We start from the raw sequence: 17,490 nt of genomic DNA, 5'->3' as shown, positions 1-17,490 counted from the left end.
AGCAGGAGGGGGGGGGCTCCACCACTGCTTCGCAATGCATTTCACTGATGAAAAGTGTGAGAGGGGAGGCGTAGGAGGTGAGAGGGGAGGCAGGCCATGGGGGGAGGGAGGAGGAGAATAGCGAGAGGTGCTTTTTAAGATTTCATGTTCTCCTCCAGCCCCCACACTTTGCAGATAAAGGTTGCCGTTGCCAAGGTGACTTGAGAGAGAAAGGGAAAGTATCTGGCTGTGTGTTGCCTGTTCTGGTGCAGGAGGCTTCGGAGCCAGAGGCATAGATAAGATGATTTCAGTCCCTCCTCCACAGAACAAAAGCTGTACGCATGATATACTGCCTGAAATACCTCAGGACACTGCTGTATTCACTCCAAAGCTGCCTAAATATGTGAAACATGCAGTAATGAGAACGCTCCCTTCGCTGGGCTGAAGCTGCTTTTTCCTGCCAAATCTGCACGATCACATTAAGGTAGACAGACAAATTATCTCCAAATCTGAGACAAAGAGGCAGAGAGCTATACAGTCAAGAGGAAAAAACTCTTATGTTTATTAGCCATGAATTTCACATTGTGAAAAAAATCACATGTACAAAATAATGTCATAAAAATAGAAAATAAACTCTTACATGACAAAAGAAAAGGAAACTGATGCACGCTGACAGGGTCTCTGTCTAATTTACATCATGGTGTGAAGGAGGATACTGTGCTCCAATCTGAGCCGGTTGGATTTCCAGATAAAACAGAGAATAAGAGGAGGGCAAGAGTAGAAATGGGAAATGCCACTCAGCAATTAGGACCGAATTGAAGGGGCATTCATTACTCGCTGTTGTCAGGGTAACTTGTGCTCTATGGGAAAGAAATCTGATTGGTGGGGGCCAGAGGCTCTGTGTTCAATGGCTGGAGGAGGTGAACATTACGGAGCCATGAGGGTCTCCGTGGAAGTCCAGAAACCGCAGATAAAAGGATGAACTTTTGGGGGGCTTAAAAAGTGGAGCAGGAATTTACAGGGCTGTTTCCCAGATGATCACCACAGATTTGAATGTATTCATGAATCCACGACAAGGGACGTGAGGAGAAGAAATACACATTGCACTGAAACACTACCTCTTACATTGAAATTCAATGAGTCCATTTATATCCAATTGTAAAATGTCAATGTTCAGGTCACATAAACAGACACACAGACAAAAACACTGATTAGAGTTACCAAGCATTTCATATGCACGTGTTTCAGGACATTCTCACTTTCTGTTCTTTAAGAACTTGCAGTGTTTTTCTTTTTCTTTTGTATGTGCATCATTAACACGATGATGAAAAGCACTGCGGTGTCTGCCCTTATCGGCGCACAGTTTACTGGATTCAACTCTCTCTCCACTTAATGCTGAAGAATACTGCGGCTTTGCACCCCAAAGAGCCAAGTTAGCACATGTGACAGTTCTCCAGCTGTCTCAAAGGACAGCTGCACAGACCATCACATTCTTAACCAAGTCAGGATTCCTCTCTGATGTCCCTCATAGTCACTGGATCACACACTGCACCGGCCCATCTGTCTTATCTGTTTTATGGTTCATATCTTCTTGTCTGTTTTGGTACAATTTGAGCCCCAATGGGCAAATGGACCCAGGTTAGAGCTTAAATAGAGTCTATGTAAAGTAAAATGATTAATTCTTTCAACCCAATTGAGTCTTCTTATTCAAGCAGAAGCTTAAACTGCTTTACGTCATCAGTAATCAGAGTCATTCTTCCTCTCCCATCGATGCTCTGATGAGTTGAACCTCTGTCTCTTTCAAAAGAACAAGTTTCTCCTGCAAAAGACTGAACTGTGCAAAATGCAGCCCAACTGAGGTCAAATAAAACACAACACCTGGCCATGCACGACATAAACCGAACATAGTTTCACATATGAATGCAGGCAGAGAGGAAATAAATAGGATTAAACATATGAACATAACAGAGTAAACATCGTCATATAAATTAAGACTACATTGCAGCAAGTTTGAAAAAAGAAACCGATTAAATTCTCAGTTTAGATTAAGGTGACAAGATTTCTGTGACCATAGAGAAGAGTTCATGCCAGTTGCACTGAGTCACTATGAGTGGACATGCTCTAAAAAGGCTTTATCTATGACTCAGCAAGCAAGCCACTGCTTTTATCTGAAGAAGCACAGCCGCTCTTTTACAGCATTAAGTGTACAGCTGAATACGACACTGAATACCGCCCCTGTGTACAGTGGGTCTGTTAACCGGCACTCAGCGGGCGTTAGTGTGCAGCTGCAAACATTTCAGGTCATGACCCTCAAGGCACATTGACCCCCACCCACCCCCGCCCTCATGGCCACGCAAAGATCCCCTGCATCCTCCTCAACTGGTGTTGGGCATCAACACCTCGTGGCTTGCAGTGACAGCAAAGTGCCACGGCCTTCATGAGAGGAACACTCAGAGGTTTGTTTCTGTGTGTGAGCTGTTAGAAGCACGCCTTTGAAAAAAGAAAGAAATACATACAAAGGGTCAAACAAAAGAGCTTATCAGAAGACAGAAGGGGAAGGTTTGCTCCTTCATTGTGCATTTTATAAATCAGCTGTATTCAGTCAAACCAAGTTGCTTTCTGTTCCGCACACCAATCACTGCGTTCTCCTTCCCTCCATCTAAACGGAACATTCATCATGCTATGAGTGTTTTTTCTTTTTTCTTTTTATCATACAAAGCATCACAAGCCTGCCGTGTCTAAATGGGAAAAATGCAGGTTGTGGCATATTCTTGCAGTCCTCATATGGCAGCATGAAAGCCTGATATGCTGGATGTGGACAAGGGTGTGCCTCAAATTACAAGCAGCGGTTTGTTTGGTTTGTTTGCGTGAATGACTGTTACTGTATGTCTCATCTTCCTTCTCTGCAACAGGAGGTGACATCATTCTGGCGAAGTGTCCAGCTTCTGCATCTTCGCAACGTTAATATGAATGTGGGTGTCTGTACATCACTGCTCAATGTCTCTTTCAGAGGAAGAGATCGTGTGCTTCTTCACAGTTGGAGTCCAGAAGATGATGCAAAACTTGGAAAACTGAGGGAGAGAAAAAATGAATGGTTAAACAGGCTAATATATATAATTTTTTAATTATTCCAAGAACAAAAAACGGGCATAAAGCTCCTGGGTTATCTCACAACATTATTGAACACCGAGGTTGGATAAAATCAAATCAAAACCTGGACAGTGAAATACAATCCGAAGCAATAGCTTCCTGTGTGATACTGTGTTGGACTGCATTTTATTCACTTCCTGTACGGTATAATCCAACACACACTACTATAACACTCAACAATCACTTTTGAAATGAAAGAATTTAAACCCTGATTAAGTCTAAACAAGGTTTTAACTCCCATCAATGTCATTATTATTTTCAACTATTTCTGTTACTATTACATTTTGTATCTCGAATAGATCTGGTGAAGTGCTCAACTCAGTACAGTCTGTTCTCGACAACGAAGGTGAAGGTGATAAACATATTCCTTAAAATACCAAGGCATTACCTTAACAATGTGCACGTTTCCTACACCATTCATTCATTTTAACGGGCATTTAAACTGCAATGAAGCTGATCAGGTTACTTCAGCTCAGCGTGTGTAGAGCCTGACTCGTTTGTGGTGGCGCTGCATTCTTTCACTTGGTTCTTATCCCTGGACTATTTGGCAAATGTCAGGCCATATATCAGTGTGGTGTTATGAGGCAAGATGCAGTAAGCTTTAAATTCAAATTGTTAGGTTGTAAAAGAGATTAAAAGTGACCTTTTCTTGGCCTTAAAACTGCATTTGAGTTCAATTCATTATACTGTTCTGTCTAAGTGAAGTGGCAAGATTCAAGTTTATGGCTTTTTTGATGTGTTTTAATTGTCAGCACCAATTGCCCCGACTCAAAGCTTCCAAGCTGACAAAAAAGGACGTTTAGACAAGTTCTGAATTGTTCCCCTGGGAGAGATTGAGAAGTTTTTTCTCTCTCACAGTTAGTCTCCTTCTGTGAGGTCTAACATACTTCCTTTCCCCTTTCATTCCTAAACAGTCAGCCTTCTTTTCCATTCCTCCACATTTTGTCTTTTCAGTGTGTTCACTGAGTAGACAGTCAGTTGCCACGACAGGCAGACGCACCAAAAACAAATTCTGTATTAAATTAGTGGCAGGATTATATCCTTCACTGAACACTGTGTTGCTCTGGCTTAGAGATAGTTCGAACCTTCAGTGTAGTCTCTCCTTTTCAGAGATGAGCCGGTGACAAGAAAGGGAATAAAAAGTCTTTAAAAATATTTCATGGACAGCCGGGGAGTCACTCTGGAGCTGAGGGCTGCCAACCGTTTTAACAAATACAGCAGAATGAACAGGGACTGCCTGCGTGGTTATGTTTGAGGGCATGGGATTAGGGTGTAAGGTTTACGTGATGTGATGTGATCAGGACTCCGCAGCCCGCAGCATGTAGGAAGATCAGGTTTGCCAGCTGACTACACATGTTCTACATACGCCTGGACTGTTTATCATCAGAGCAGGGGAGTGGGGTTAGAATGAGGCCACGAAGACAAAGATGGAGCCGGAAGAGACTGCTGATTTTAACAGTAAATCTCAAGTGAGGCCATGACTATCAAGGATGATGTGTGTCTGACTGGGCTTTGGTGGTTGAGGGGGGGGCTCCTCATTTCCTCTTCTGCCACTTCTCTCAGTCACCTCCACTTGCAACTGATGATGAATGCTTCCCGACACTGCGTGAGTCACCGGCTGCTTCCCTCTCACCCAACGTAAAGACCAAAACCTCAACAATGGAAGGCGACTGACATTAGATTAGCCTCGCCAGGGTGTTGTAGCCTGCTGGTGTGTGGCTTGTCTAATTGGCAGACCCCCTTTTGCCTCTTAGAACGATTTCCCCCACAGGAGCAATAAAAGTATCCCATTCTCTTTCAATTACCTCCTCTGTCCTTCAGCCCATCCCCATAGCGACATAACTCACTTAACTAACACACACAAGCCCCTATCAATCCCCCACCGGTCCACCCTCCCTCTGCTACATTTTCCTCCTCTCTCCTACTGAGAAGATGCTACCTGGCTGCAGGAACCGAAAATTGGATATCAATGCTTTGATTCCAAGTATCAGCATGTAAAATATGTTGGCGGATGTGCAAATATAAATTGCAGTACAGGAATATTTTATCCACCATTATTTTTCTCAATCTAACTTTATTTTTGTCGTATTTGATGTCATTTGTAGGTAATATCTATAAAGATTTACTCTTGTGTGAAGGCTACACACAGCTCAAATTGAGCACTTGAAATTAAAATGTATTGATCAGCTTTAAAATGTGCTGCTTTGATGTGTACTTCTGTGATTCTGATGTTCGTCTGAAGTGATAGTGTGAAAAGGGGATATCAGCCAGAATATAATTATCTCTACACCCTGAAATACTAAGTAGATATTTACTATTTTAATATCTGCCTACTTAGTGGTGCCAAAAACAAAAATCAATGAGTTAAGATAAAATGCAACTGAATCAATGTTGTACAGATTGTTAAAATTAAATTTTAATCATTTGATGCAGCACAACCAACATTATGATCTCTACTGTTCAATACATTTTCCTCAATGTCAAACCTGGCATTTATATTACCCACATTTAGTTGTAGCCTCAAGTTAGTAGCATCATTATAAGATTATCTCGCTTCACTGTAGCGCTACATACCCAGATTTTTTTCCTTTCAAGCATGAAAGCTAAGGGCTTATAATTCTTTTCACATGTAGTAGTACACCCTAAAAGATATGAACTGGCTTTCATGTGCAAAACTGGTGGATTTCCCCCTTTCTGGCAGACGAAGAGACATGAGAGGTCAAACATACCTTATGAAAACGGTGCAGGTAGAGTTTTGGTCTCAAGCAGGCAGATGTTTCCAGGTGCTGACGAAAGCAGTGGGGATGAGCGAGTACGGCACAGTAGTGATGCTGTTCCAAGCATCCAGTGTGGGGTCATAGCAGTCCAGAGTTTTACACCGCTGTGTGCCAAAGTACCCACCCACCACATACAGTTTGTTCCCCGATGCTACAGCCTGGCAGCTCATCCGCTTGGCTGTTACATCGCCCACTTTAGTCCACTGGTAGGTGTCGCTGCTGAATTTATAAGCCGAGCACGCTGAAAACTCTGTATCCCCACCCATGACGAAGATCTGGTTTCCCAGCACGGCAGCAGCTGTGTAGCGCCATGGTTGCGGGCAAGATGCGGGCACTGTCCATCGATTCTCCTGCGGATCGTAGCACTGCACCTTGGGCAGCTTGTCATGGGTGACGCTGGTTCCTCCGAAGGCAAACAGCTTGAGTTTGACGCTGACTACTGCTGCATTGCTCACGCCTTCTCTCAAAGGAGCCACCATGGTCCACTTGTTCGCCACTGGGTCGAATTGCTCCACCTGTTTGAGTGACACGGATGGAGAAGCCGGGAGGCAGCCAGTTGCTGCAGTGTGGCCTCCTACTACATAGAGACAATGTTTTAACTCTGCAGAACCATGGCCAAACCTAGCGATGAGCATCGGAGCTGCTTTGGACCATTCCTCATGGACAGTGTCGTAGACCCATACATCTTTAGACACACCATTCTCTGAGCCTCTCCCACCAGTGATGTACACCTTACAGCCGATGGCGCAGGCACTGAACTCCTTCCTGGGGCTGGGGATGTCCGCTTTGGGGATGATCTCTTTGGCCTTCTGGTCTACCAGGTACAACTTGTCACACATGAAAGTCTGCCCTCCAAGTAGAAAGAGAGCATGGCTGGTTTTCCTTGGTCGAGCACACGGGCTGTTTACGACACCGTCATTCTGCAGGATTTTCAGCTTACAGCGGATAGCTTCATCCACCAGTTCCTTGCTCTTAGCCTGGGCATTGATCAACTCTTCTGTAGAGACATTCTCCATCAGAAAGATGGCAGGCAGCAGGGCGAGGCGGACCGTTCTCAGAAGCTCTGGTAGGTGGCAGTGCCTCTTTTCCACATCGTAGTTGATCCAGTTAAGAGCAGCTTCATAAACCAGTCTCTCATCTTCTGTCTCTAGCTCCTCGTGTGACAAAAGTTGCACCACCATATCTTTGGGCAATTGGAGGAAGTCCTCTGTCTTGCAAATAGCTGGGAAGTTGCTGAGGCACATGCCCCAGGAGAGCTCTGACAGCTTGATACACTGGTGGGCATCAGAGAGTAACAGCATGCCAAGACAGTTAGTCGGATGAAGGTTTCTCTCTAGGAATTCAGCACAGGCATCTCGGATGTCCTGAAACTCCAACATGTCCCCTGCTTCCAGTAGTGACTCTGCGTTCTCCTCGTTGATGACTACACGTGAAGAGTACGCATAATCCAGCAGGAGTTCTAAAACCTCCGGGTGGATGGAGTCATGGAAGTTGACTTCGCTGGCCTGGCTCTCTCTCAGCCCACCACTGAACATGGCCTCAAAGTAGCGGCTGCAGGCAGCCAGCACTGCACGATGGCAGGGGAAGGAGCGGCTGCCTGCATGAAGCAGGACGTCTGTGAAAAGTCTTTGCTGCCGCAATGAGTTGAGGTGCATGAGGACACTGTCGGCATAGGAGGACTTGTGGAACAGGTAGATGTTCATAGAGCCGGTGCTGGCCCTTGATTTCCGGTTCTCATGGACGCACACGGACATTTTCATTGAATCCTGGGAGAGAAAAGACAAGAAAAATCTTTCTTTAATGCAATTCCTATTGTGAGTCAACAGTTTGGACAGTTTCGTTTCATCACAATGATTCTCTTTTGAAGAGGAAGCATGCTTTCAGTAATAATATAAGAGTTTGTTCAGGAAATAATTTAGATTAGTGTCGCACTAGGATGAAAAAACTTTAAATCGAGATAAATCATGATGTTTATTAAGAGAAACTTGATTAAAGGTCAAAGTATAAAAAGCAGATTTTGCTATCATTTTAGTTTTTAATTATTGTATTATTTGTGTTATTACATTGCATCCTCAGCAGGGACTATAGCACGCTGCCACACTGTAATCTCAATGCTGAAATATAACATTGTTGAGCCCGAATACTCAAAGTGTTTTGCTTTCTTAGAAACCGAAAGACGTTCGATAATTAAAAGTACTAGCAGCATCTGACAGTTGTGAAGGTCAAGCAGATAACAATTGTCTTCTCTTCAGAGAGCAGGAGGCTTTTCCACTTTCATCTCTTACCAGTACTAATCCCCCTCTAGTTGAGATGCCATGATTTATAAGAAAAAAAGAGGAAAGAAAGAGCAGGATTCTTTTAAGCTTCTGGGAAAGGCCCAGCATTGACTCCTCTTCCAAAGTCACAGCTCCAATCCTCACAGTCCTTGCCCTGTCCTCGCTCAGGGCTCACTCTCATCCCGCCCAATTTCAAGACATGTCAAGTGCCTGCATGCCGTGTGTTTCCAGAAATACTGAGTCGCTGTCTGAACTATTAAATCCACAACTGACAGATTCTTTAAACAGACATTTTAGGGTCTCAACCTGCTCTAAATAGTTTGGGGGAAATGATTTGAGCAGTGAAAGAAGATTAGTTAATCTTTACAGTAAACCTTCAGAAAGGATTATACCCATCTAATTCTGCAGGCTTCAATTCCACTGGTGAAAAATGTTCAAGGCAAGGTTGTTAACAGTAGCAAAACATCCTTAAAACATTTACCTTCTCATGCCAATCCATATTCTCATTTTATCACACAAGGAAATAACCCTCACTACTTTGATGGGAGTGTTTAAAACCCCTTTTCTCCAATCATGATTGTCACACATAGAAGAAAAACTTTCACCTCAACACTTATAGAGCTCTAACATTCAGAGGTGTCTTACACAGCTGCTGAGGACACTTTCCATTTTCCTCAAGTTGCATCATCTGCTACAGAATCTTCAGAATGCTCAGAATGCTGTCACAATCAGGTGGCCCTCCCACCTTTGGCCTCAACAGAGCTGCGTAGTTACTTGCCGTTTAAGTTAAAGATCAAATTACTGTTGCTCCGGAGAAAGACCAGAGCGAGTCACTCTGACATTTGCATTCTCACAATCAGCCCCAGTTCAGTGCATGTCTGAAAGCAGTTTTATTGCCATTAAGAAGCTCTGTATGCTTTGCTTATTTACAACGAACAAGCCAGCCCATTCCTGCCACATGTATGGTCTTAAATAGTACACTTGCATTTGAAATTAGAGGTGTGAAGTCTTCAGCAATAATTGATAATGCTCCGGGTCCACCTACGCTGCCAGCATGCTAGGGGAACAAAAATAGCCCTGCCATTCTTCCATGCATTTGTACATTTTATACAGAAGGGCGACAGAGAAGCCTTGAACGGCCTGTGTACATTGGGCTTTTTAAAACAGTGAGGCTGAATAGTGCAAGGAGAGAAAGATGTTGAGAATGTGCGATGCCCGATTTTAATGTTAAAGCACATCCTGTGGTTGTGTCATAAAATTAACATATATGTATGTACAAACAGGCTTCAAGTTATATTTGACAAAAATAATAAGATGAAGAATATTATTCATCACAACTTAATGAAATGCTAAAAAACAACTGCCATTTTGTTTCAGCAGGATTTATTGCATTCCAGCGCTGACAAAAGTAGCAACTCGTCATCTCATAGCCTCTGGCTCAACTATAATGAGACTGTCCTCTCACCTGCCGCACATTCCACACACACGCAGAAAACTAAAACTGTAGCTCGGGTTTTCTGGAAGTCGTAAGTGGGTTGATTTAAGCAATTGACCCAAACAAATCAGTCTGTGAACGCTAGGATTTGCATATCCCACTGATTAGCATGGTAATAAGTATAACCTTCAGCGGTTCAGGAGGCACAGTGGCTGTTGCACAAAATAATTTGATCACAAATCAGCAGTTGTGCTTATTGGTATGTATTTGGTATTATGTGCTAATTTTCTTCTCATGGGGGAGAACAGTGACAAAACGAGGATTGAAAAACAAAAACTTTCCTGCAGTGAGTAAATGTTACTGTTGTTTGTGTTGGTGTGCTCTAACTTATTAAGTAAAATCATTTCCTCGTTGAAATGACTAGGAGTCCCACAGTCTCAGCCACATGTTTGTATGGGCGAGGGATGACACACTCTAGGTCTCAGGAATGTCAGAGTTTTAATCTGTTAAAGCTTAAGAGTATAAAGCAGTTTTCAGACATGAACTCCAGAAAATGGGGTCTGGATATTTTCTGGGTTTTCCTTTTATATTTGAAGAGATTTTCCAGGTCAGACACGTTCCCAGCAACAACAAAATGTCCAAAACATCCAGTCAAGGGTTGGTGTCTGGGTAGAGCATGTGGGAGGAATGACATGATGTATAAATGCTGCACCTTTTTGTAATGTTTTGGCTTACGACACATCGACACATCGGTTCTTATCATCAAAACTCTCAAATCTCCGAGAGATATTTGTATTACTTTTAAACAAACCCCCGGTGTGCATGTGTGGATGGCAAACTGTGGGTAAACTCTGTAGCAAATTCTCTGTAGGTCATGTCTGAAAACAAAATAATCAAGAATTTCAAAATGTCTTAAAGTCTTATTTCTCATCACAGCATCTATTCATCAACCCCATGTTTTATAACACCTGAATTTTACATTTATTAACTCATGGCCTAAATCGTGATAATCTGAGTTCACACATTCCTGTACTATCCTGCTGCCACTGACCCATTCGCCCCCACATATCTAAGTTTTGCATTTTATTAAACGACAAACAAACTTAGCCAGAGTTAAAGAAGCTCACTCATACATGCAGTGAGCGCAGGAGAGCTGGAAAAAGAGAACAGCCACATACTTAGACCATTTGCATTTCAAAGTATGGTTACCAAGTAGGCCTGCAGGTCATGAAATCTTTTCATTCACTAAGTTTTAATTTAAATGGCACTTTGTCATATGTTATAAATCTGCTTGTCTATACAGAGTAAATACTTTACCTACCTGTACATTTATGCTATATTCAAGTCTGTTGTTCTTTAATAATCATCATCAGTTGAAACTATAGACCATCTGTAAACTATGTTTCCTGCATTCCTCATTAACCCAACACGACTGTTGGTAGATCCGGTTATTTCAACTTATATAACCACTTAAATCAGAGTATCAAGCTCATTTTCACTGGTCAAAAAACCCTAACATCAGGCTTTCGTCTGCAATGGGATGAATGGATACAATCATCATTCACTTCTCCTGTCACTGACTCTGCAGCAGACACAGGTCTCCTGCAGTTAACACATGACAACCAGGTGAATGTGCTACTTTCTTCTTCTTTATTTTGGTGGTGGCGATACGTTCAATATAAATAAAAAATGAATCGACAGGTAGCCAGCACCCTGTAGCAGTCATTGGGGGAAATGTACTTCTTCTGCATCCTCAAATAAACTACATTAGTGGTCTGGGGTCAAACCACCATGTAGGACTGTTAAAGACACAGGTGGACTGACCCTCAACGGGTGCTGATCTCCGTCATGGCAACTACATTCCTAGAATCACTTCGTCTTTAGCAAATTGTCTTCAAAAGCACAGTGTTTGATTTGTTGCTGTAATGCTTTACACAGAGCTTTTATTTTGAAAAGTTGTGAACTTGGCTCTGAAAATTGTGCCAAGTGCTTAACGAACTTCTGGAATAGCCTAAAGGCAATGTGTGAAAAAATAACAGCAGCTAAGTAAACCCAGTTTTCTTCACTCTGCATCATAGGCTGTTTATTTAAAAGCTCTGCAAACAATATCCAGCAAGCAAACAATAAAAAGTGACAGTTCAAAGAGGGCTAACTCTGAAACCACTCCGCAGCATCTCCACAGGCCACGCTCACAGGCAGGTTTAGAACAGTCACTGCAGTTAATGTGACTGTTAAGAGAAAAAGGGTTACAGCAACACTGTCAACATCCTAAGTTAAAACACAAAGCTACGGAGGGAATTGTCACTGATATTGTTTGACCTAGTTGCCAATATATCGTTTATTTTATCATGCATCACGTCCCCATCTCCAGAGTTTATAGTATCTTGCAGCTCAACGGGGAAAGCTATGATGACAGTCTGCCCTCTGTTGTTTAGGATTTCTCAAAACAACCTTGACCAACGTCTGCAGATTTAAGTGAAACGGACAGTGCAGTCCTGGAGTTTTTACCCACAGCGAGGGAGTTAAAAATTCCCTACAGCATTATCATTTCATCATCAACACAATAAATTGGGCCTTAAACATCGTAGGTTTTAAAACTTTAAAAGAAAAGTGAAAATGCCAAGTTATTATTTTATTATTGTCGTAAATCTTGAGAACTTTGGCAGCAAACTAACTGTTTACCACTAAGATTATTATTTTTATCTCATCTTTAACCACAGACAAATTAATTACTTTTTTTCCCAGCTGCATCCACAGGAGGAAACATAATATCCTCACTTCTCATGTCTTGGAGTTCCCCTGATTGCCTGTGTTACACTCATGTGATAGTGTGGCTGTTGGGTTTTTGGCTTTATCGTGCGCCCTCATTGTTATCTGATGAGCGTACGCATTCACTTTGATTCTAGTTGTTCTAATTATTTTCAAGAGTTGTTACTGAGGCATATTCATTGCAATTTATAACCTTAATGAAAATTAAATAAAAATAAACTATTTTGCAGCGTAAACCAACAAGAATTGAAATGTTCATGGATTAGTTGCCTGACAGAAAAATTTGAAATATATTGATAATGTTTTCAGTCAAATTTTCAAGCACAAATAGCAAAAGTGACACTACCCACTCTGTGCTTCAGACTCTCAGTTGCTTTTCTTTTGTCCCATATGTGAATACCTTTATGTGTCTGACTGCTGGTCGCAAACAAAAGAAGCACATATCAGTGCAGTGTCACTGATCAATTAACCGAAAGATAATTAGTCACTAATGAAAATAATTATGCATTCCAGCCCCAAAGCCAACCAGAAGTTACAGTGAACAATCTGTGCCTGTGGTAGTATATTTAGTCCATGATCAATTCCACAGCCCAGTTTGTGTGACAATAACACAGTGGGTACATTCACCCCAACATTCCCTGAGAGTGTGTGGGTGTGTGTGTGTGAGACATGTCCACCCCATAAACTCACAGAGAGTGGAAGTGCACAAAAAAACATGGTGAAGAACAAGAAGAAAAGGCACATGCATGATCTGTGGACTGGCTGTGGCCTAGCTGGGCTCAAATCATTGCCAGGTGTCCACAGTCAACCATGGGCTGCAGGAAGAGGGATGGGGAGGGAGAGACTTCAAAAGTAAACAACAGGCTTATATGGGCCAAGTGTATACATCTGCTGTTTTCAAGGGGAGGGGGGGGTGATGAGATTTTCAAAAACAAGAGCAGAGCAACTATTGATCTGATCGTCTGCATCCATCTTCATCCAAATCAAACCGAATGAGATTTAGTCTCACACCAGCTGTCCACGAGGACGCTGAGTTAAACCTTCCCACTAACTATTGGTTATCAGAGGGTAATGGAGAGAGGAGAGGGCGACACACCTGATGTCGCCTTCAAAACATCTCGGGCGTGCGTGAGGAACAAGACGCTCCGGAGAGGACGCGCAGGAGGAGAGGAGGAGATCTGGGCTCAATTTCACACAAGACACACACATACAGCAATCACCGTGCAGGGTGGAGGGCAGCAAAAACATACCACCGACATGGCCACTACAATCTTTTGTGTGTTCTCTGCTGCGCTCTCTCTCTGTTAGTTTCCCATCGTCAGGGATGCAGCGGCGGCTCCATTAAAACAATGGTGTGGGTGTGGAGCAGCCTTTTTACGCACAGTCTACGGGAGCGGTTTGGAGGGGATCGGTGGGGAAATGTACCTCTTCTGGTGAAAGCAGGAGTTCAATTGCGCCCGCGGTGTCCCCGGAACATGCCACCCGTGAAAAAGCCACGATGCGAGCCCCGCGCTCGGGGGGGAGTCTGCTGGTTAGTCCGTGCTGGTTCCCGTGGAATGCCCGGAAGCTCGAGTCACGCTGCGGCCGCCGTCCTCCACACTTCTGGTTACACGCGAGTGGAAATATTCACGGACATCGGGGCTTCGGCACAGACTGAGAGACGAGGCTGTTGTTACCGAGGTCTGGAAGAGTTGTGCGGAGACTGAACTCCGCTGCTGTGTGATCGTCCTCCTCCTGCTCCTGGTCTCCCACCCCCTTCTCTCCTCTCTCTCTCTCTCTCCCTCTCTCTCGCTCATCAATGGGTGTGTTTACTGTGGGGGGAGGACCGCCACCCTCGTGCAGGAAATGAAGTGTGTGGTGGGGGAGGGTAGGGAAAAGAAGGGGGAGGGTCTTCGATGTAACCCCCCCTAACCCCCACACACAACAACACACACAGTTGTGTCTCTATGAGTTCAGAGGACATAACATTGACTTGCATTCATTTCCTGGAGACTAAAGTCCAGTTCATGCTTCTTCTGCATCAAATCTAGGCTATAGCTCTGGCGTAGCCTATGCATCTAGACGTGCACCCTACGCAGAACCCTACACCGTACCCTGACGTGCATCTCCCCAAAAATGGAACCACTCGAGGCAACGCAGACCACAAGAGCTGTGACAGGTCCGCTTGTCAGCATCGCATTTCCGGGAGACAGTATTTCCAGAATTTCCGACTTCGCATCCATCTCCTATGATGTCTTTTTTTTCTTTGTTGCAGTTCTTTAAGGAAAGGTAACACGCCATTGTTCCGAAGTAAATAGAGATGCCAGAGACTTTGCAAATAAGCAGACCGGAAACCGGAGGAAACTCAACCGGTAGCATAGAAACTCAACACCCATTAGAGTTTCAGCAGTGTAATTGCAGAGCGACGCACACACACCTATGCACAACTATGAATGCTCGTTGGCCCAGTACATACCTACAACTTACCTTTAACGCAGAAGCATGAATCAGGCTTTATTCGAATCTTAACAATAGTTGCCTAACCCTAACCCTTGTTCCCATGTGCACATGCCCCTCAGAGCTCAATCCTACCCTTGACCTAAACCTGACCTTAACCTTACCCCAACCATAGTTAAACTTGCCTATCCATACACTTACCCTAACATTTATGTAAAGCCAACCTGGACCTAAACCTAACAAAATACACTACTTACCTAAGTATCAGTCTTACTCTATTTTCACCTATGCCCAATCTTAACCCTCCAAATTCTCCTTTAACTGCTTAAGTTGTCTTGTACTACAACTTCCTCTTTGTGGGAATCCCATTCTAACCACTCAGTCATTTGTCTGAGGCTGCCTGGATAGGCTGCATTCATTTGTTTCAATAAATGTGTCAGAATAGGGGTCGCACTATTTACTCTGGCCTTTACCCATCTCTAGTTCTTTGTCCGACTGTGTTGTAAACAGTAACAGCAAACCTACCAGTTAATGCCACAGACACAGTTTAAGTCCAAAAGGATTTTTAAGACATTGTATTTTGTGGTTGGGGTAGTTGGGAATGATAAGTTCAATTGCATTCCTGGATGACATTACACACTTACTGTAGCTTCTTATTGAGGATAATGCAGCACACTGATCCTGAGAGAAGTGTGTTTGGGTGTGAAGAAAAATTGCAAATGGTCCATATATGTGATGTGAGAGACACCTAGTGGAAGAAAAGGCTCATCACTGGGAGCCTTTCTACTTATGTTTGAAACAGAATGTAGTTTTAAAATATTACTATTGTAACTGCAACATTCAATTGCCTTTGTAATTCATTTTTATTCGTTTTTTTATTAAGTTAAAAGGCCCCAAAAATAATATAGTGATAATGAGATGGAGTACGAATCTGCTGTGGAAACTACAAACACAAATAAATCAATAAAGTGTGTCAGTGTGTCTGTGTGGGTGTGGGTGGGTGTGTGCGCTGCACTAATGTGAATGTGAATATTACTTTCGGGTTTCTTTGGTGATGGGTCAACTATAATGAAACACTTTCTGGAGCTGCACCTTAATTTCGTTGTACATGACAATAAAGTTTCTATTCTATTCTATAATGTCATGAACTTAGAAGAATAACTGTAAGATTGATATTGATATTGATACATCAGATTACAATTGTAATAAAAAAAATTACCTCTAATTCCACAGATGTCTGGCAGTATGTAAAACTCATAACATTTGAACACATAATTTGATCAACTTCATACATTGATATATAACATTCATATATCAATATCAACACAAATTGAATATACAGGCAACCAGCGCTCTAGCAGTAAGTGGGGCAGTGAGACTTCAGTTGAACGGGTATTCTTCGACATCCTTGGATAAAGTACAGTAGATAACCATGGGAGTCAAACCATGAGTCAAAATCGCAGCATTGATATGATTATTTTTTTCATTTTAGCATAACAGCCTGTCAGACAGCAGCCCCACCTGTCTGAATATTTCTTGGGAACCTTATGAACTCCAGTTACTGGTCAATGCTTCCTGTTTTGAGCTAATTTAGCTGCCTTTGGTTTATGGCTGTGAGAAGGTACATCAATATATAATATATATATATATATATATATATATATATATATATATATATATATATATACGCAAGAAAAGTAAATATGAGACAAATAACAATCAGCAGCATGCAATGCGACAAGGAAGTATTCAAATTAAATTAATTAATATAGAGCTATGTCAAATGAAAACTTGAACACATGAAAGCAGTAATAAGACAATAAGACATTTTTAAAATAAAAGGTGAAAACTCGCACAATAAAAATAACAAAACAACATCACATGAAAAGCAAGTCACATAAAAATGGGTTTTAAGAGGTGATTTAAAAGAAGTCAATGACTCTGTGAGTCGTACCTCTTTAGGTTGGCTGTTCCAAAGCCGAGGGGCCATGGTCATCTTTAGTTTTCTCCCTTGAATTTGGAACAACCAGCAGGGCTCCACCTGAGGATCTTAGGCAGGACAGGACAGGCATGACCCATGCTTTAACGTGATCATTGAAATATTATATTCAAATCTGCATACACACACACACATATATATATATATATATATATATATATATATATACTATCTGAAACTAAATACTAAAAAAATACTTTAGATAGAAAATAACTTCATTAAAATGAACAACTCTACAACTATCATATATTATATTATAGACCAGGGATAGGTAGTAGATAGGCAGATGGTTTAGAGACATGGTAACAGATTATTTATTGTTAAAGGTAACCACAAAGCCTATTTAGAAGTACGGATCCTTTTCATTTTCCATTTTAAATACAGTGCTGTTAGTAAGCTCATGGATCCATAGGACGATCAACAAATAATATAACTAGAGCCGTCAGTGTGGAGCCATAATAAGAAGCAGAAACTTTCTTCACTGTTTGTTTTTGAATCAGTAATGGGTGCTGTCGATGGAAAACACTGTCTCTCTGTTATCAGACTATGTGAGTCTGTTTGCTAACATTAGCCCACGGTAGCATTCAGCTTCCTAACCTCAGTATTAAAGTACTAACACAGCGTGGTAACGTGTTCTCTCCATTCATCTACTGTTTGGAAACACAGGAA

General features: G+C 42.3%; 1 protein-coding gene across 2 annotated transcripts; it reads right to left on the bottom strand.

The window, feature by feature from the left end:
• Window positions 1–512: 512 nt before the first annotated feature.
• Window positions 513–16,888, bottom strand: enc1 (ectodermal-neural cortex 1). 2 transcript variants are annotated; one of them, XM_069513381.1, is made up of 3 exons: window positions 16,777–16,888; window positions 5,859–7,672; window positions 513–3,050 (listed from the first exon to the last, which is right to left on the bottom strand). In XM_069513381.1, exons 1-2 carry the CDS (start codon window positions 16,816–16,818, stop codon window positions 5,891–5,893), a joined length of 1,824 nt encoding a protein of 607 aa, XP_069369482.1. In that variant the 5' UTR covers window positions 16,819–16,888; the 3' UTR covers window positions 513–3,050; window positions 5,859–5,890. The 2 variants fall into 2 exon arrangements, with proteins under 2 accessions (XP_069369482.1, XP_019937512.2); XM_020081953.2 differs by lacking the exon at window positions 16,777–16,888 and adding an exon at window positions 13,812–14,166.
• Window positions 16,889–17,490: the final 602 nt, after the last annotated feature.

This window comes from Paralichthys olivaceus, chromosome 18 (genome assembly GCF_024713975.1).
Source record: "Paralichthys olivaceus isolate ysfri-2021 chromosome 18, ASM2471397v2, whole genome shotgun sequence".
Taxonomy (NCBI): domain Eukaryota; kingdom Metazoa; phylum Chordata; class Actinopteri; order Pleuronectiformes; family Paralichthyidae; genus Paralichthys; species Paralichthys olivaceus.
This window is presented reverse-complemented; position numbering and strand designations above follow the sequence as displayed.

What these genes read in the sequence shown, in the direction of transcription:
- enc1 (XM_069513381.1), bottom strand. Translation starts at nt 16,818, where the DNA reads ATGACCATGGCCCCTCGGCTTTGGAACAGCCAACCTAAAGAG. An exon ending in GGAACAGCCAACCTAAAGAG is followed by an intron (nt 7,673 to 16,776) that starts GTACGACTCACA and finishes TTTCTCTCCCAG; the next exon opens with GATTCAATGAAAATGTCCGT.